The 20,424-nt window shown below is 43.0% G+C and overlaps 1 protein-coding gene across 18 annotated transcripts in view; it reads right to left on the bottom strand.

Annotated features, from left to right (window-relative positions):
- The window catches only part of tanc2b (tetratricopeptide repeat, ankyrin repeat and coiled-coil containing 2b), a 164,101-nt gene that overhangs the window by 8,697 nt on the left and 134,980 nt on the right, over positions 1-20,424 (bottom strand). For all 18 annotated transcript variants that reach the window (XM_085761405.1, XM_085761409.1, XM_085761407.1 and 15 more), the window contains 16 exons: positions 18,462-18,743; positions 18,253-18,377; positions 15,659-15,890; positions 13,578-13,747; positions 12,967-13,245; positions 11,162-11,329; positions 9,124-9,284; positions 7,851-7,959; positions 7,612-7,734; positions 7,171-7,407; positions 6,875-7,081; positions 4,844-4,937; positions 2,578-2,711; positions 2,340-2,463; positions 1,788-1,963; positions 698-830 (listed from right to left, as the gene is read on the bottom strand). In XM_085761405.1, coding sequence (XP_085617531.1) covers positions 698-830; positions 1,788-1,963; positions 2,340-2,463; positions 2,578-2,711; positions 4,844-4,937; positions 6,875-7,081; positions 7,171-7,407; positions 7,612-7,734; positions 7,851-7,959; positions 9,124-9,284; positions 11,162-11,329; positions 12,967-13,245; positions 13,578-13,747; positions 15,659-15,890; positions 18,253-18,377; positions 18,462-18,743 — 2,754 coding nt within the window. The remainder of the gene's footprint in view (positions 1-697; positions 831-1,787; positions 1,964-2,339; positions 2,464-2,577; positions 2,712-4,843; positions 4,938-6,874; positions 7,082-7,170; positions 7,408-7,611; positions 7,735-7,850; positions 7,960-9,123; positions 9,285-11,161; positions 11,330-12,966; positions 13,246-13,577; positions 13,748-15,658; positions 15,891-18,252; positions 18,378-18,461; positions 18,744-20,424) is intronic.

Consider the following 20,424-nt stretch of genomic DNA (forward strand, 5'->3'; position numbering starts at 1 on the left):
GCAACCGCACAGGATGTGATTGAGAGAGAAACAGGGAGATATCATGAGCGATAGAGACAAACAGAGACGTGACAGAGAAAGAGAGAGAGAGAGAGAGAGAGAGCAAAAAACAACACAGCAGCAGCGGCAGCAACAGTAGTACAATAAAAAGAAACACATCAGAGCCAGAAATAGCTGAGGAGAAGCAGCGCGGCGTGGCAGTGTGGTGGTGGTGGTGGTGGTGGAGGAGGGGGGCGAAGGGGCGAAGGGGCGAAGGGGGGGCGGATGACAAACAGTAGGCTACAGTAGTAGGAAGTGGGTTCAGCAACATGGAGACACGATCCACGGCTTTTACTGCAGGGAGGGAGAGGGAGGGAGGGAGGGAGATGCTCTGAAAGCGCTTCCATAATGATGACGGAGCAGGAGGAGAAAAAACGACATCATGAGGGTGGAGGGCGTCTCCGTCCTCGGCCCCCTCCCTCCCTCCCTCCCTCCCTCCATTCATAAGCATGCAGCTCATGCTTCCACTCCTATGCGTGACATTTCCATCCCAAAAAAAAAGAAAAATCTCAATTTTTTTTTATCTCAGGCAAAAAAACAAAACAACCTTTCATGATGTTGCCACAGGACAAACGGTGCTGCGCTCTACAGGAAGGAGAGAGAGAGAAAGAGGGAGAGAGGGAGAGAGCTCCTCTTCAGGCTGTCCTCCTGCTCTTACCTATCTTGGCTCCTTTCTTGAGCAGGGCGACCACCACCGACGTGTTTCTGCAGCCCACCGCCCGGTCGAGGGGACGCATCCCGCTGTAGTCTACGTGCTCTATCATGGCCCCGTGGTCGACCAAGAACTGGACCTGGACGGACGGACGGACGGAGAGAGAGAACGTGGTGAGAAGAGATGAAGATGAAGAAGAAGATGTGTATCTATACACCGTATAAGAGTCCAGACTGTGAGTGTGTGAGTTGTATTTCTCATCTGCTCCAGACTCCAGTGAGAGTTTCCTCTTCATTACATAAAAGAAGAATGAACATTTCAACTATACTGACTCAGACGTGCAGCACTGACGAAACAAGAGTCACTTAACACCCAAATCTGAGAACAGCAGATACTATACAACAAAAGATGTAATACAGAAGTCTAAAAAAAAAAAAGAAAAGCAAGTATTTACAACTGAAAAGCTGAAGACAGAGACCGGGGCAGGTTTAATTTTCAATAGGCCGATGCTAATGCTGTCATTTCCTGATATATTTACAAAACTGATATGAATTACTTTTAGAGAATAGAAAAAGAAAAGCGTCTGCCTGTAAAAGTCACTTCACTGGCAAAACTATCAAATATATCCATATAATAATAATAATATTAATAAAAAATGATGATGATAGGGAATGGAAACAGTATCTTTTGTCAAAATCAGTGACAGGTGGATGAACAGATGAACAACACACAACAATAAAAAAAAAGGAAATGATCACTGCTCCTCTGCTGACATCATGAATAAAACACTAGATTAGTAATTTATTTTCAAGGCTGCAGTGATGAAAGATAATAAAGATAACAGCTGACATTCAGATTCTGGACCAATAACAAAACTTTTTTTTTCTATTTTTGACTTTGAGGAACATCAACATGTTCTTCTACAAAGCCAAAGTTTTACAAGCACAAGCTGCTGCTGCACAAGGATAAAATAAACTGAATGAAAATGGTAAAAATCACGAATCTAGAGAGAAACTGCTTTTCTCTAATAATAAGAATAAAATGTGAACACGGTTTTCAGTGCTGATCGCCAACAAAGGTTTGATCCCCGACTCACCACTTCAGAGTCGCCGTAGAAAGCCGCCAGGTCGAGGGGCGTGCGTCCGTTCTTGTCTGCGTGGTCGGTGGCGGCTCCACTCTCCACCAGGCAGCGGACGACGGGTAAATGGCCTTTGAGGCAGGCCCAGCTCAGAGCCGTCAGACCCTCCTTGTCCATCTGGGACAGGGAGGCTCCTGTGGAGAGAGAGATGCAGAAAAGAGTCCGTTTGTGACCAGTGAACCGGCTGCAGCGGTGGTCGCCTTGTTTTTAAAACAACTCTTGATCCACTTTAATTCATCTTTAAAACCTGTTGCTTTTAATTTTAATTTTCTTTATAGATAAACGAGGCAGGTACATCGCTATTAACTTATGGAGATATTCTGTATTCAATCTTCTCTAAAATTAGACACTTGGGAAAACCCTCCTGTTTATGCATTCATTCATTCAAGCTTGTGTTTACAATGTTGTAAATTGCAATTTTGGTTTTAGTTTCTGCCCATTAGGCAAATGAATAATTAAATTTACTTGAACTACTAAGTTTGTTTCTAAAATCAAAAACAGTTTTTTCACCTTGAGCTAGTAGAAACTCCACAGTTCCCAGGTGTCCCTCCGAGGCGGCCATCATCAGAGGGGTCCGGCCCTGCTTGTCGGCCAGGTTGACGTCCGCTCCGTGTGTGAGGAGGAGGTCCACGATCTGAAATGAAACAGAATAGTCATTTCCTTGTTTTGTGGTTTTTGATTGACACTTTTATCAGCGCATGTTGTTGTTAATCTAAACGAGGGGGCGGAGACCAGGCGGACGACTCACCTGCCAGTGTCCCTGTCGGACGGCGCTGAACAGCGGGACGATGCCGCGTCTGTTGGGCTGGGCCACGGCTGCACCCTGCTCCAGCAACAGACGACAAACCTCCAGCTTCCCCCGACCAGAGGCCGCAGTCAGAGCTGGACACACACACACACACAATCAGTACATATGTAGAAAGCAGGGTTACTCTGGGTTTTAAATTGAAATGATATATTTCAGGGAAGTAAAGTCTCTCCGAGTCCTCATCCCTGGAGTCTAATGTCTAATCTAATGTGATTTCTAAACCATGATAATAGATTTTTAGTGGCTCCTAAAAGGAATGATACAAGAAGCATTTACATATCATCCTTTTTTTTTTAGATTAATACAGCCACGCATAGCAACTTTTTCTCTGAAAGCAGCATTTTTTGACGCCATATGAAAAACGTAGCATTGAAAACTGAAACACAGTGTTATAAACAGATTTTCAGGTTTTTTAGGTGTATTACTACTTGCTTTTACTATCTTATCTTACCAACGATTGATTTGCACAATATTGCGATTTATCCCATTCCTTGAACTCAAAATGCACCGGTGCATGCCTGTTGTTGTGTCCTCCTGCTGTTTTTAGTCAAATTTCCCTCTATGGGACGTAAACCTTATCCTATCTCTTATACCAGTAACCTTTTTACATCAAGGACTCCTAAATTTACACAAATAGACCATGGACCCCCATTGGACCAAATTTTGAAGCAAACACCAGAAATTACACCAATATTTGTTCTGAGACTGAAAAACGTTACTGTTTTAGTCAATTTACAGGGCCAATGGCGTGAAGTTTTGGAAATAAGTTTTTGGAAATATTGTAGAGAAATTTCAGGAAAAAAGTGGCAAAAGAAGAAAGTGGTAAAAAATTCTTTTAAAAAAAGTCAAAAAAAAAATTCTAGAAAAAATTGCTTAAAAAAGAAAGAGAAAAAATTCTAGAAAAAAGTTTTTAAAAAATTCTAGAAAAAAGTGGTAGAATTGATCAAAAAAAGATTTTTTTTAAATTCTAGAAAAACTGGTAAAATTTCTAAAAAATAATAATAATAAAAGAAAGAGGTAAAAAATTCTCAAAAAAAAAAAAATCTAGAAAAAAGTGGTACAATTTCAAGAAAAACCATTGTCTTATACAACAAGAGTCCAGATTCGAGTTCATGATCTACAATGCCCCATTATTTTTCTCTCTGCTATTTTATACATTGTTATGATAGAAATATTAATATTAATTGCAGTTGCTTTGAAGCAGATCCAGAAGAGAAGAGAAGAGAAGAGAAGAGAAGAGAAGAGAAGAGAAGAGAAGAGAAGAGAAGAGAAGAGAAGAGAAGAGAAGAGAAGAGAAGAGAAGAAGATACCCATGGGGCTTTGGGAGCAGAGGCCTTGGAGAAGACATCTTCTGGAATATAATGACTATAATTGGAATAATTAAAGAAGCCGGGTGAAGTGACGTCTTGTGATCAGAGCGGCAGCAGCCTGGGAGTCTGACCTGTGGTCAGTCTGCTGCAGGATCACATCTGCTGTGTGTGCCTGCCTTCATGCTGCCGATGCAAAGAGTCAGACTCATTTATTTCATTTTGAGGTCGCCCTATCCTGTAACACTCGGATTAGAAATCATCCTCAAGAATAGCTGTCATCCTCCTCCTCCTCCTCCTTTACAAACAACGAGAGCACAGCTGAGTGAGAGACTGTGAGCAGCAGCCTCTCCAGCAGGGGAATAATGCTCGCAATGAGGTTTCATAGCTTTAGGTTACAATGATACTGTACATTTCTCAACACCCTGCCACAGCGCAATCAGACTAGTCATTTCTAAAGCACCCTGGAGCACACTCATCCTCCCCCCTCTCCTCCCTCTCCTCCCTCCTCCCTCTGTGTGAGCCCAGCCCAGTCTCTGCTCCAATGACACCACTACTGCACTACCGCCATCAGCATCTGACGCAGCAGCAGCAGCAGACACACACACTCACACACACTCACACACTCACACACACAAGAACGATCTCTCACATCCGCACTGCAGCGCTCAGCCTCGCAGTGTCACACAGAAAAAAGGCCGTTTACCACAACAACAACAACAACACATCACATCACACGCCCTAAAAAACAAAACCGGAGTGTGTCACATTTTGTCCACGCGTCATCTCTCCCCGCTGCATGAACTATGAGACATTCACAATCTGTCTGTCTGTCGGTGTTGAATTCAGGCCGTTATTGGTGCGATGTCTAGGCTACGAGGAATAGGAAGTACTCCCACCTGTCTCCCCCCACAGGGTGTCAAAGTTATTGATCTGAGCCCTCTCCACCTCCTCTTCATCTTTCTCTGGCAGGTCCAGCAGGTAGGACACGATCTGATGGGGAACAAGATTCAACATGACACCGATTAATTGTCCAGATTGAGAGATTAAACACAAACAAATGATACCAAAAAGAAGATTAGAAACGATGCTGGCGGTCGATCATTTGCTAAAAGTAATACTTATTATTATCAGAGGCCGATGAGAAGGAGTTACACATGTTATAAAAATTCATACACGGTTCATATCTTCTTACTTTATTTAACTACTTTCTCCTCCCTCCTCCCTTCACCCTCTCAAATCAGACCAGTAAAACTTTATTGCTGTGTAAAGAGATCCGTGACATTTCCAAAGTGCTTCCTCTCTCCATCTCAAGTTATTTCACATCTGCTTCTCCATCTGATTTTGTTTCTCTTGGCTCTCTGGACAGAATTATCATCAAACATTAACACTTTATTGCTGCCGTCTGATTTTCTCTTGGATCTCACTGGATTTTTTTTTACATTTACATTTACTCATTTGGCAGCAGCACTGTTAGCCGTGCTATGAAGTTGTATTTCTGTGAATGAGTCCACATTTTTACTTTACTTTACACACGGGTGATGCAACACTAATGGTTTCACTGATCTACAGGTGGTGATAACATTAAAACAGACATACTGACGCCTCACACATGTTTTATGAATAATGAAACACATACAAATCATTTTGTCAGAGCTGGAGGGTAAACTAACTGTGCGTTCTGCCAACACTGAATGTAAACTCCACAGGGCGCATGTGGTGCATAAAAATGTGGTGCATAAAAAGCTACAAAATGTTGCAATGATGAGTCAAATTTGCATTTTATTATTATTATCTTTAAATTGTCAATCAAAATCTGGCAAAATCTACTTCAATATATGTCTACATGCTTCAAACACAACAAACGACTACAAATTCAAGAATATGGAGGGAATTTGGATGAAAAAACCTAGTAACCCGTTGTATCATTACACCTATAAACTGAGGAGTAACATACATGAGACAAGCTAACCATACATACACACATCTTCTGGGAGTGTCATTAACTTAACTCGTTCTGGGAAAGTGTGACATTCTGGGATATGTAATACCCAGGGAATGTAAAGTTATGTATCCTGGAAGTTTGAAAAGTTATATTCCAGAAAAAGATAGATATAGTGAACGATACCGATGGATTGACTGATTTAGATTTATGCACTTTGTTTTTGATAATGGATGGCAGTATCCAGGACTGTTGTTCTTATTGTTTTTTGTTTCTTACTTAAAGCAGATATCAGTGGAATGTTTTTGTTAATATAAGTCCTAAATAGTCCTATTTTCCGTCAGCAATCACTTACATGAAGTATTTCAGCCTAAACACGAGTCTCTCCGTCGCTCTGCTCTGCTGTAACCCGAGGAGAAAATTTTCCTTGTGGGATACAAGTGTTATCCAATGAGGGGAGAGAACGGCATGAAGGGCTGTGTGTGCAGCCAAGGGATGCGCGTGAATGTGGTGACGTAGCACGAGGACCAATTGATGCCTGACAAGGGCGGGGGCTGCTAACTCATGGTGCGTTCAAGGAAACTCGTACTTTGTGTTTTTCCTTCCTGTGAAGTCATACCAGTTCGATCTGGTACGAGTTCACGGGTCGGAAGTTACGAGTGGCCGTTATAGGGAACTTTCACAGACAACAGGACGGTAAAAACACGAGCTACGGGTTACCTGGAACGCTACCAAGTCGTAGTTGTGACTTGAAGCTGTAACTTACGGTTTCAAAAGCCTGCCTTGAACACAGCATTAGCCGAAACGGCCGTGCCGCTGTTATCTGCTTTAACACACCTAACCTAATTTTCTATCCAATTCTGTGATAGAAATATGTACATATCTCTTTGTTTAAATGTAAAAAAACAACAACAACAGAGGAAGTCCCCTGAAGAAAATGATCAATAAAGTTATAAAAATAACTTATGATGTCATCACAGCCTGGTACCTCTGTGTATCCCATGCTGGCTGCGGCGATCAGCGCCTGCTGGACGGCGTGGCTCTTGGTGAGAGCCGCCTGTTGTTGCGTCTGTGGCGACTGCTGCTGCGGCCCCATGCTCCAGTCGCACTGGATCAGGTACTTCACCACCTCCATGTGGCCCCTCAGCGCCGCGTGGACCAGAGCGCACTGCCCGTTCTTATCCAAGTGGTCCACCTGTGAACGGGAAGTCGGCTTTGATCAGAAAACACAGATAAACACTAATTGGGAGTTATCATTTTGGGGTTTTTTTTTGTTTTCCAGACCTTTGCTCTCCTGCGGCAAAGCGCGGTGACGATGGCCATGTGTCCCCCGGCGGCGGCGTAGCCCAGCGGCGTGAGGCCGCTTTCGGACGGGGCGTCCACGGAGGCGCCGAACTCGAGCAGCAGCGCCACCATGTCCATGTAGCCCAAGTGGGAGTGGACGCACAGGACGGGGGCGTTGTTCAGCACCTCCGTACGGTAGTTCACATTGGCGCCGCCCAGCATCAGTAGCCGGCTCACCTGGGACACGCACAGGAAAGGAATTAAGAATCAGGAAGCACAGAGTTAGTAGTCTACGTAGTAAAAAAAAGCTTCAAATATTGAGCGGCAGGAGAGAGAGGGAGACGTCTGTGATGCATATTTCACGAGTTACTCCTGATTCGGTGCACAGAACATGTTGAAATATTCCTTCTGTATGACTCTCTGCCATGTTAGCGCCTGTACCTTGATGTTGGGAGTGTAGAGGTTTCGGAGTGAAGAAAGTGCAGCTGAAAGGCCCTCTGTGCTGTAGGATACCCACAGGCCCTGCAAGATAGATGAGGAAACCCCGACTTTCTTGCTGAGACCCTTGAACAAAGAGAGAGAGAGAGAGAGGAGATTGTGAATATTCATTACTCTGGTGCCAGACCACAGCTGTGTGTGTGTGTGTGTAGACTTATAGGTAGAGCCATATAATCGTATACCTTGAAGATATGTGCTTTGAGGATGTGGTGGCCCAGCTCAATAGTCTGCTGTCTGTTCAGCTTGTTCTCCAGCCGAGAAAACCAGAAGGCCAGTAGGGTGTGTCCGCTCCTGCAGAGATGACAAACACACAGTCCTTCAATACCTGAGCCTGACTCATCAGGTTATTACGCCGCATTATCGTCGCCGGCACAGTCGGTGCAATCAAATTGGTTTTTAATTACAGAACATGGAATAAAATGTTCAACAACTCTTCCACTGAAGGACAAATATAATGGGACGTGTGACTAATAGAAAGAACCAGAGAGAGGCTTCATGCATGGCTTTATCTCAGCATGATACACATTACAACTGCACAGATGTCTCATTTTAAAATGGTGCTAAACACGGATACTTCTCTATCCTGCACTTTCACAAGTTTTGTATTCTCATCCATGTTTATAGGACAAATGTTCTGCACTTTTTAGATGATTTTAGACGATTTCTAGACTTTTTTTTATGTTTTATGTACCCAACTGTCTTATTATTTATCTATGTTTGTTTCACAGTCCCATGTCTTAAGTGCAAATCTCTTGCAGTTGTTTTCCAATGTAGATTTTACTGCAAGTGGCAAGTAAATGACTGATTTCTGTGATGACATGGATTTAGGCAACCTGCACTTTAACTCTCCATTTCATAACATACTGTATACATGTATATATACACTGCCTGTCCAAAAAAAAAGTCACCACTTGGATTTAACTAAGCTAAAAGGTCAGAGCATCCCGTTGGATAATTACTGCATGGATGATAATGTTTCAGCTTGCAATGACTTATTGACTGATGCAGTCTCATTTCTTAAACAACCATGTCTGAAGACACATCCTGTGGTCATGGAAAAGATGTTAATCTGTTTCAGAAGGGTCAAATTATTGGCATCAAGCAAATAAAACATCTAAGGAGATGAAACTACTAAAATTGGGTTAAGAACTGTCCAACGCATTATTATAAACTGGAAGGAGAGTGGGGAACCATCATCTTCAAGGAAGAAATGTGGTCCAATGTGACGAGAGTCCAGACCTTAACCTCATTGAGAGTCTTTGATAAATTAATGCAAATCTGGATGGAAATAAATGTTGTGACATTGCAGAATCTTATTGAAACGATGCCACAGCAAATGTGTGCCGTAATCAAAGCTAAAGGCGGTCCAACAAAATATTAGAGTGTTAGTGTATGTTTTCATAAAAAGCATAAGAACTTCTTCTTGGTGCTGTAGAAAACGACCAGCGCTCTCACCTCGGGTCGCAGAGGAACTTGGTCTTTTCTCCCTCCTCCCTCCAGATCAACCACTCTCTGAAGGAGGGGTGGACGAACATCCTGGTGCCGTCCCTCCTCTTCACCAGGAACACGGACAGGTTGTCCACACGCTGCTGGAAATCCTCCCAGTCCAGTGTTCCCTGCAGCCACACACGCACACCGTCTCGTTACTTATTGTGTTAAAGTGTGAGTGTGATTCTCACTGAGAAAAAAAACTTCTTCCATCTGAAATTCAACATCTAAATTCAATTTAATATTCGCTGATCTATTTTTCATGCTAATGAAAAAAACAAGATTCTCTCCCAGACTCTTAAATCCACTGAAAGCTTCAATCTCAAGTATTTAACATTAAGCATTCATGACTAAATACGCAACAAAGCTTCATCTCTGAACTCTTTTACCCTCACAAAATAAGACAAACAGTCTGATCTCAGCTGTGTGGGTGAGGACTGATCAGATTTGATGGACAGTAACAGAGTCACCTCTCAAAACCAGTGAGAAAAGCAAGAACCACACAATAAAGCACAGATGTTTGTGCTGGTAAACAACTGTAACTGTGTTCATGAAGCATTTACAAAAAGAGACGGTTAAAAGAAAAGTTTCAGGACTTTAACTTTAACATTTTGATTCAATTATGACTCATTGACTTTAGCTCATTGATGGAGTAAAAGCACAGATTAGCATGAGATTACTACACACACGTAACTAAAACCCTTCTTTAAACCCATATTTCATACATATTAATACTCTTGCTCTTTAAATGTTGTACTTTGGAAATTGACTCTGACAGCGACTGGATCACAAGGATCATGTTTTAATACTTTAATTCCTTTAAAGAGCTCCAGATACCAACCTTTTAACAATCCACTGCTCCACCTGTGGGAAAACTAAGAGCTGCTATTGAAAAGCTCAGTGTAACTACAACATGTTACATAAAATATATACAGGACATATTGATTAGAGCTGTTCTGGTCTTCTTTTTAAAAAAAGTAAAAATATCCCAGGTACAGTGTATATTTCAGAAACATTAAGAATATACAGTATCTGTACCTTTAAAACAGTCTGGCAATGTAAGTGAACATGTGCACTCGTGAGATCAGGTGCACAGACATATGAGTACATACCTTTTGTTCATCTTCTCTCCTTTTTTGTTTTATCTTTTGTGTCTATAAGGGCACTACATGGCTAGCATTTGTATTATTTAGCCACATCATATTGTACCCATACCTACTTTTGTTCATTACACTGATGCTGCCCATGTTTTGTGCAAAAAACATGAAAAATAAAGTTTAAAAAAACCCTTTAATTCACAGGCTGCTAATTACGTGATAATGTCAAGAAATAGCCAAGAAATAACAATTAATTGCGTAGTAATGTCAAGAAACAGCCTAGAACTAACGGTTAATTTCATAGAAACGTCACATTTTTCATAAAAGCAAAAGATTACACATGCTTTTCATGCTTTGGATTTTTTGGGAAAGGCCAGAATTTTTCTCCATTGACCGTTATTTCTGGGCTACACAATCAATCGTTATGTCTTGGCAAAATTTCTCAAGATTACTATGAAATTGGCCGATATTTCTAGGCTATTTCAAGACATTATGACGCAATTACTTGTTATTTCTTGGCTATTTCTTAACATTATCACGTAATTAGCGGCCTGTAAATTAAAGGGTTACTGAAATATGTGATTTAAATAATTTACTACACTGCCAGACTGTTTTAAAGGTACAGATACTGTATATTCTTAATGTTTCTGAAGTGTACACTGTACCTTGGATATTTTTACTTTTTTTTTTAAAGAAGACCAGAACAGCTCTAATCAATATCCAGTATCCAGTCCAGTATATATCTTATGTAACGTGTTGTAGTTATACAGAACTTTTCAATAGCAGCTCTTAGTTTTCCCACAGGTGGAGCAGTGGATGGTTAAAAGGTTCGTATCTGGAGCTCTTTTTTTCCAAATGTCTAAAAATCAAAAATGATCATTTTGTTCTTTGCACTTGAGCTTCATCACCTGCAGCGAGCCGGCGTTGATGGCCTGGTAAATCTGCTCGTCGTTGAGCGGGTGCAGCGAGGCCACGGCCACGTTGAGCAGGGGAAGCGCCCGCTCGAACGACGACTGCGTGGGGAAGCGCATGTTGCACTGCAGCAGGTAAACCTCAGCCAGGTTGACTGGAACCACCTGCAGACGAGAGACAGAGAGAGACAGAGAGGCCTGATTAATCGCAACACTGATTTTCCTTTCGGATCGTCTCCACAGGACCATGAATAATGGATCGTGTTTGTGGAGCAACGTCTTCAACTATTCCACATGGTTTTTCTCCGAGAGAGAGAGAAGAGAAGGAATGTGAATTTATTAGTTGTCATTTTTTATGGAGCCTGCGAGCACTTCTGAATACATGAAATTAAATGAATCTGGGGGTGTGAGATAAAATATTTCATTATGATATACACACTAAAACAATTCAACAACATTATTTAATCAAGAAGATGTTTGATTCTGTCAAAAAAGTAGATTTTTTTTTTTTATGAAATCAAACTGTACTTTTACACAAAGCAGGGTCAGTGTGCAGGTTAGTAGAAGAAATGAACAACAAGCTGCTGTGGATTCACTGTGAGCTACAACCTGACCTCTGTTTTCCAGCCTCTACTTCTTTACATGTTGGAAATTATCATCATTAATTGTGCTGAGTCACCAATTAAAACTATAACTCACTGACTTTGATGATGAAGAAAACCTGTTGCTTTATACAGCTGCTTTCTGAACAGATTTATAGACGTTTTTTCAAGATGAACACACTGAATTTAGATAATAAATGTGACACGTCTGTGTGTTAAAGGGATAGTTCAACATTTTGGAAAATTTGCCTACTGCCATTATCCCTATAGTCATAGCAGTAGGTTTTATTGGTGCATGTTGTTTTGAGATCGGCGGGGCAGAGACGTGAGCTGCTCAGTGAACACAATGGAGTTGAACGGTACAGGTGCCCTGTCCCTCATCAAACTCATCAAATACACAATCCAACAACACCACAATGCTCTGGTGGACAAGTTGTGACCTGCACATTCACCATGCTATGAGATAATCATGTATAATTATGTAACATTACAACACATGAAGCAAATATTCAGAACTATTTACGCTTTTTTTAAAAGTATATTTTTGGGGCTTTTGGGGCGATTGATGCGTGATTTAAACCGGGGCCGCCTTCAGTGAGGACTGCAGCCTCAACACATGGGGCGGCTGCTCTACCAACTGAGCTAAACACCACCCCCAACTACTGTACTTGCGCTTTTGAAACTACTCCGCCCAGCAGCCGTGTCTGTAATGTAGTTCCTGCTACGCATTTGCCTCTAAAACAACTCTGTCTTGTAATGTTACATTATTATCTCATAGCGTGGTGAATGTGCAGGTCACAACTTGTCCACCAGAGTGTTGTGGAGTTGTTGGATTGTGTATTTGATGGGTTTGTTAGTCACCTCCATTGTGTTCACGGAGCAGCTCACGTCTCTGCCCCGCGGATCTCAACACAACATGCACTGATAATTAAAGGTGATGAACCTACTGCTATGACTATAGGGATTATGGTGAGAGGAGAATTTGCCAAAATGTTGAACTATCCCTTTAGGATTTGACTTTTGAGATAAGCCTTAAATGATGCAAAGTGAAGCAAGCTGGATCTGTAGGGCTCCTTCATGTCAGTTTGTTTTCATGCACTTGTTTCTTCAATCTAACACGGTATCTTCGTCTCCGTCCCTGAGGAGGTCATAGTTTGAAAACCTTTGATGAACGACCTCGAGCAGCGGCGGCGGCCTCACCTTATAGCTGGAGCTTTTGAGGACAAGGTAGCCCTTCTCGATGAGGTCAAAGGTGAGTTTGAGGTACAGATAGGAGCCCTGACTCAGGGCCTTGAGGTGGGCGCTGAGCTTGCCGAAGGTGGTGTTGTCCATCTTGCCGTTGAGCGAGATGTTGTTCTGGATCTCCGGGCTGCTGTGGATGCGGTGCAGGATGTAGCCCTGCAGGTCCTGGTCGATGGCGTCGTTCTCCTCCAGGCTGTCCAGGGAGATGCGGTGGAACGGCAGCGCGTTGGTGATCTCCTGAAATGGTTTTGACAGTGAGGCACACATCGATACTGTTGACAACATCCTACTTTAAGAAAACAGCTGATATACAGGTCAAAAATAAAGTAGGCAAACAACTTAACACCTCATGAATGAAAGATAAAGTGTGAGGAGACAAATATAGCAGAGGCAGAACCAATACAATTCAGAATTCATTCATATCTATTCATAACCTCTGCATAATGTGCAGAGAGGAAAAAATGAAAAGGTCAGAGACAAAGAGGATCCAGACAAATCTAATATCGTCACTTAGTGGCCTCCAGTTGATAATGTTGGAGTAAAACTATGGAGGTCTGTACCGTACTCACATGTAACGTGGTTCTGACTGTGACCACCAGCTTGAGCCAGGGAGGGAACTTGTTGATGGTTTTGGTGAGGAAGGACACGATGGTGTCTCCGTAGTCCGGCTTGTGAAACTCGGCCTCGTTCAAACCATCGATGAGGATGATGAGGTCCTCCTCCGAGTTGATCTTCCGCTCTGGAAAAAAAACACGACGAAGAAGAGTAGACGTTGAGTTTAAGAGGAGATCTATACAGGTGAGGCGACGAGCCGTGATGAAAAACTCTTAAGAACCTGAGGCTTCAAGGTTCGTTCTTGACCTTATCAATAGCAGATTAACCAAATAACCAAAACCTCAGAACAGGAGCAAGATCCAATTAACTCTCAATCACGTCCAATGACCTTCCTCCACCACATGGCAGCTGTTCATTCATTTGTGAGCTTTTCTTAACTAGTTTCAAAACAAATAGATATTCTTGTCACACCTGCCTTTTCTATTTAATAGAAACACTTTTAAATTTCACTATATATCACAAAAATGAATCATCACACATTTTGTTTCCATCTCCATTTCAGTTTTCAGGTCTGGTTTAATAAGTCAGGAGGCTTAAAGGAAATCCAGCTCCAGCACCGAGGCTGAGAGCTTGAACTTTAATCTTGATTATATTGATAGCGCTGTGCACAGGAGGCAAATAATATCACGCACCAAGGGCTCGAGAGTCAAGGTATAAATTGGAGATCGAGGTCCGAACAGGCATCAATTATAAACTGCCGAAAGCAGAGTGTGAACGGTGAAGTAAATAAACTTCAATAGATTGCTACAAATTCCCCGTTTATCATGGAGAATGAGCGTCGATCTGTTCAAACCAACAGGAGGCAGAATCACCTGGAGCTACAGACAACTGCAGTTTTTTAACTCTGCTCATCTGTAGATTATTTAATTTGTAAAAAGATAAACACGCTATGCTGCTATATCCATCCACCCTTTACTGATTTATAAATGCATGATGGGAAAGCTCCTATTTAAATATTCACATTCTTTCCTCATGTAAAAGCACATATACCACAGTAGTGTGAAACTATTCTATTAAGAGTGAAAATGAAATGAACCCAGTGACTGACTGACAATATATTACATTATTAATACAGATGCATCGAGGTGGAGATGCTTTTAATAACAGCTTTATTTACAGTCAGCTAGTTTCATCTGTTGAGTGACGGGATAAAACCGGTGGGATGAGGGAAGCTGATATAATACAGTTTTTCTCAATTGCTAAAACGCTAAAACCTATTGTCTGAACCAAATGCTCAGTGCTCTGAACCCATGTATTGAACTGGTCGCCCTTTTGTCAGAACCGTAAGCACTTTTCACTGAGTTAGACACAACTTGCAAACATATTCTCACCCACTAAAACACATGTTGCACTGTGATGCACTTGTGTTGCAGAATGGTATAAGCACAGGTAGCAAAAGTGAAACTCGATCAAAGCACAGGAGTCTAAACTTAAACACAGTACACTTGTGGCTAATGATGTTATGTTATGATCTAATCACTGTGTTTTCCTTTTTTCTATATATGTGTGTAATGACTGTTCAGTGGTGTTTTTCATTTTGATTGACTCAGGGTCTGATCTGTTTGATCTGTTTTGAGACAATAGTTTGGTTTTGCAGGGAGAGTCAGAGGTTTTGTGAATGTAGTTTGAAAATTGGGTTTCATGTTTACAGTTACGAGAAAAGGAGGGAAGGTTTCAATAAATGTGTCTTAGCAATTCAGAAAAACTGTAATAATAATACTTGAGTTTGAATCACTTCTACATTTTTGTGTCCTTAGGTCTGACACAAAAGATCACAAAAGATTTCAATTCAAACTTAACACCATTTTATATTCTGATGTGATTTTAGGTCAAATATCAGTTTGTATGTAACTGGTAACTTCAGCTGTAGTGGATTATGTCACACTGTACTGTACTGCAGTGGAGTGCGGGTATAAAATAACAGAAAATGGAAATACTCAAGCAAAGTAGCTTCCAAACTGAACTTAAGTGCAGCGCTTGACTGGATGTACTTTATTTACACTCCACCGCTGAAGAGTTAACGCCGCTTTCCCACCTTTGTAAAGTGCATCCAGGGGCTCCAGGACGCCCCTCCTGAAGGAGGCCAGCGGGTCCTGGACGCAGGAGCGCAGACTCAGGATGCTCTGCAGGTGCGGCTCCCTCAGCAGCTGCTCCCTGTAGGCCACGAGGTGCGGCGAGCGGCACAGCAGGGCCGCCACGTTGTGCACAAACTCCGGCACCAGGCAGGTGTAGGCGTTATCTGCCTGGCAGTAGTGGTACGCCACCACCTGGGGGCGACAGAGAGTTGGGAGAGGGTTTTTGCAGCCTGTGTGTCAGTGGGAGACAGATGAGTGTTTTCCCCACCCCCTCTTCCTGGTAATCCCAACCTTGACCAACCTTTGGGTACGGCGCAACAAAAAGAAAAAAAAAAACGATTGAAGATCAGTGTCAAGGAGCTCTGAGGGGGGTGGGGGGGGGGGGTCCGATGACACAATTTCAGAAATAACCCTTTTTTTCACGGCTCTACCGGTGCACAGACCGTTTTCCCAGCGTCTGCTACGGCTACAACTCATTTGAGATTGAGTCAACTTCATGGTGGATGATTGCAGTATAATGAAACATAATACTTCTCGTTTCGCTGTACGGGTTTTAGCCATTAATAATTCATGGTTTCCGCCTGCCAACAGAGACTGATTCGGAGTCAGCAGCTCATGTGTGTGTGAGATGACTGTGCCACGAAGGAGTCAAGTGTTAAACTGTCACATTTCACAGCTGTGGACTTGAAACATGTTCAAATGAATGATTAAGTGAACGACTGAATGAGTAGAAACGTTATCTCAGGGACGGACGCGTGACGTCAGGAAATCGTGGAGGGTGAGTGGATTTTTTTTTCCTCCAACAGGTCGGGCAGCAGGTGCGACCGGGTGCTTCTGGGGACGGACAGATCACAAAGGGTTTGAATTTTCCGAGGCGGTGGCAGCGATCAGAGGCCAGTGAGAGAAAGAGAGAGAGAAAAAAAAAAGACTAATCAAAATGAAATGCTAATTTTTGGTCACAATGGAATAAAAGGGCTTTAAAACAAAAGGGGTGAAAAAGGGAGTGAGCTCAATTATTAATGCACAGAGTTAACAAGATCTAATAGCTTGGCTGGGAAATGGCTTTCTGCAGGTATAAATATTTCATAAGGCTCCCTGGCAAAGTTGTTTTTTCTTTTTTAAACACATCTGCATAATGCATCAGGCTGGGACTGGGGATGCAGATGGCTGAGCAGCAGGGGAGGGGCACGGAGGTGCAACAGCAGACAGGAAAGGAAGAAGAAGAAAAAAAGAGCGGGAAAAAGAGCCTGGTCTCACACATGGTATAGGTGCACAGGAGCAGGCCGGTTACAGGAAGTTTAATGCCTGGTGTTATTAAAGGGATAGTTCAACAGTTTGGCAAATTGGCCCATTGCCATAATCCCTATAGTCATAGCAGTAGGTTGTTACCTTTAATTGTCGGTACAAGCTGTTTTTAGAACGGCGGAGCAGAGCCGCGAGCTGCTCAGAGCTACGCTACGGAGGCTAATGGGATTTCTTGGTTTCCCTCATCAAACTCATCAAATACACAATCCAACAACTCCAAAACACTCTGGTGGGCAAGTTGTGACCTGCACATTCACCATGCTATGAGATAATAACAGAACGTTACGAGATGGAGTTGTTTTAGAGGGAAACACAGAGACTGCTTGCTGAAAAACTGGCTACTGAAGGCAAAGTGCATCAGTGGTTTTGCATGAATTTGCCTCTAAAACAACTCTGTCTATAGCAATTATGGCAATGGGCCAATTTGCCAAAATGTTAAACTATCCTTTTAAGAAAAAAAATGAAATTACTAAAAAAGGTAAAAAACAAAGTCACAGCTTATCTCCACCCGTTTTGAAGTTTGCCACCTACAGAGCAGGAAGCCATGTCCGAGGCGTGTAAAAACCATATCGTATCCGACAGAACCTGCAGCCTGCTGCTCCTATTGTGGAGAGGCGTTTTCAAAAGAGCGTATCATTGGCTGTCTTGCCACCTCTGTCGCCAGTGAGTGAAAAAATTAAGACATAAAAAAGAATTAAATTAAATTATCTTGCACTTTTTCAATTAGCGGCAGGCGGAGGCGTGGGAATTTCACGCTGAACCTTGAACACAGCTGAATTAAATGCTGTAATAATAAGTTGACCATTGCGGTGATGCAACTGTGCTTTTCTTTGATGAGGAGAAGAAAAGAAAAACTGACAATGCTGTAGTATGCAAATGAGGCCCTTGACACAATATTTGCCAAATGGATATATAGTTTTTTTTCTCATTTCCCACAGCTGTGAGAGGAAACGGGAGGAAATGGAGGTGTGTATGGGGAGGCAGAAACGTTCCTAAGTGGCTTGGGATTGTGCACTTATCGTCTCGTGAAATAGGGCAATTAAATGGGAGCTGGAGATTTTATATTAAAATCACTACAAGCACTCTTATTTTAGGAGTAAATGGCTGAAAAATAGATCATTTGCATTCGTAAAAAGTAAAAAATGGGAGAGGGGGGGGGGCGAGCCAGAGAGGCACCAATCCACCATGAGAGAGTCTGGAAGTGTTTAGAGACGAACGCTCCACCCGGTTTCCTCTGTGTATGTGGTACCTGAGAGGCCAGCCTCCTCATGGCTTCTTCCTGACGCCGCCTCATCTCTGGGGTCCCGGGACAGCTGCCTCCTCCCAGGGTGCCGTGCGTGGGCTGGGGCTGGGTGAGAGGAAGCCCCTCTCCATCTGGACACAAACACACACACTTAGTTATTCCCAGCACAAACCACCTTGGAGATGGTTATGCAGAGATGCGGTGGAGGTCTGTACGTTTGGGCGAGGCCTGCGGGCTGTCGGAGGCGATCTGTCTCATGCGGGTGCCGTGGCAGCTGAGCGCCACCAGGCGGGAGATGATGGCGGTCTTGCCGAAGCCGATGTTGCCGACCACCACCACGCCGCGGTTGGTGCCGGAGTTGGGGCTGTTGAGGTGGCCGTCGATCTCCTGGAAGAGCCACTCGCGGCCCGTGAACACCGAGTCCATGGTGATGCTGGGCACCTCGAACAGCAGAGGTTTGAGAGCGATGTCTTGAGGACGATAGGGCGCAAAACGCACTGCAGGGTCGGAAAAACACAGAGGACTGATGAATGACAGTTACAGCAAACAGAAACATTAAGATTCTTCTATTCATGTTTTGCATTAACTCTCTCTCTTTTCCTCCCCTGGAAACTGAATTACGGTAAATAAAGATACTAACATGCTAATAATACTAATGATAGAGGAGAGGAGAGGAGAGGAGAGGAGAGGAGAGGAGAGAGGAGAGAGGAGAGGAGAGGAGAGGAGAGGAGAGGAGAGGATAGGATAGGAGAGGAGAGGAGAGGAGAGGAGAGGAGAGGAGAGGAGAGGAGAGGAGGAGAGGAGAGGAGAGGAGAGGAGGATAGAAAGGATAAGGGAGGAGGAGAGGAGAGGAGAGGAGAGGAGAGGAGAGGAGAGGAGAGGAGGATAGAAAGGATAAGGGAGGAGGAGAGGAGAGGAGAGGAGGATAGAAAGGATAAGGGAGGAGGAGAGGAGAGGAGAGGAGAGGAGGATAGAAAGGATAAGGGAGGAGGAGAGGAGAGGAGAGGAGAGAAAGGATAAGGGAGGAGGAGAGGAGAGGAGTGGAGTGGAGAGGAGAGGAGAGGAGAGGAGAGGAGAGGAGAGGAGAGGAGAGGAGAGGAGAGGAGAGGAGAGGAGAGGAGAGGAGAGGAGAGGAAGATAGAAGGGGAGAGGAAGATAAAGAGGAGAGGAGAGGAGAGAGGAGAGAGGAGAGGAGAGGAGAGGAGAGGAGAGGAGGAAAGGAGGATAATTGCTGAATTAAATAAAGATACTAACATGCTAATAATACTAATGATGGGTCAAATAAACAGGATGTATGCAGCTACATTAACACCCACATACTGTGTCTGTGCATAAACAACAAATTCACCAGTGACTTGATCTTTTTACACATTTAAATACAAAAAAATGTTTATAATAATATTGATATTAGGTTCATCTAACCTGTATCTACATCCAATGAAGCATAAACAGTGATATTTATGTGATTTACATTGAACTTATTAAATAAAGGAGAAACAATAAGTTAAAAGTTTTGCCCATCTTCAAAGAGGAAACTATTTTTTACAGTGCAAACTTATGATCCATCCTTTTCTTCATATTGATTGCAAACACAACAAATACAGATTAAATGTGTTTTTTTATGTGTTGTGGAAAGTCAAAGGATGCGAGTGCTTTAAGAGCCGCTGCCGACTGTTGGTTTTTACTCACTAGGGGGAGTCATTAAACTCAAGTCCTCCAGAGGTTGGGCATCTTTTCAGCAGAACATATGGACCATTAAAGACTAATGAGGCTAAAATGAATCTGGTATGAACTTCTGAAGCTGTGTGATAAATTCAGTGTAAAATTTAGTCTGCTGCTTCTGGGTGTCATCTCCTGGGCCTCGTCTTTTTAAACTGATCTGAGCTTTTGAGACAGAGAGCGAGAGAGAGACAGCACGCTCTCCTCTGTCTGCTGTGTCGTTTCTTTAAACGTTACGGCAGCATCTGGTGATTAGAGTGCGAGTTAAATCCGTGAATAATCTAAATGCTGTTTGTGCATGTGTGTGTGTGTGTGTGTGTGTGTGTGTGTGTGTGTGTGTGTGTGTGTGTGCGTGTGGCACTCGGCTAGACTGCTTTGACTTGTAAAAGCGCCGGCCAGCGAGCAGGGCGACAGACAGCGAGCAGAGCGTGCCGCCGCCGCCGCCTGATGCAACAAATG

The sequence above is a fragment of the Trachurus japonicus genome, chromosome 19 (genome assembly GCF_045865225.1).
Source record: "Trachurus japonicus isolate A0001 chromosome 19, Traja_1.0".
Classification (NCBI taxonomy): Eukaryota; Metazoa; Chordata; class Actinopteri; order Carangiformes; family Carangidae; genus Trachurus; species Trachurus japonicus.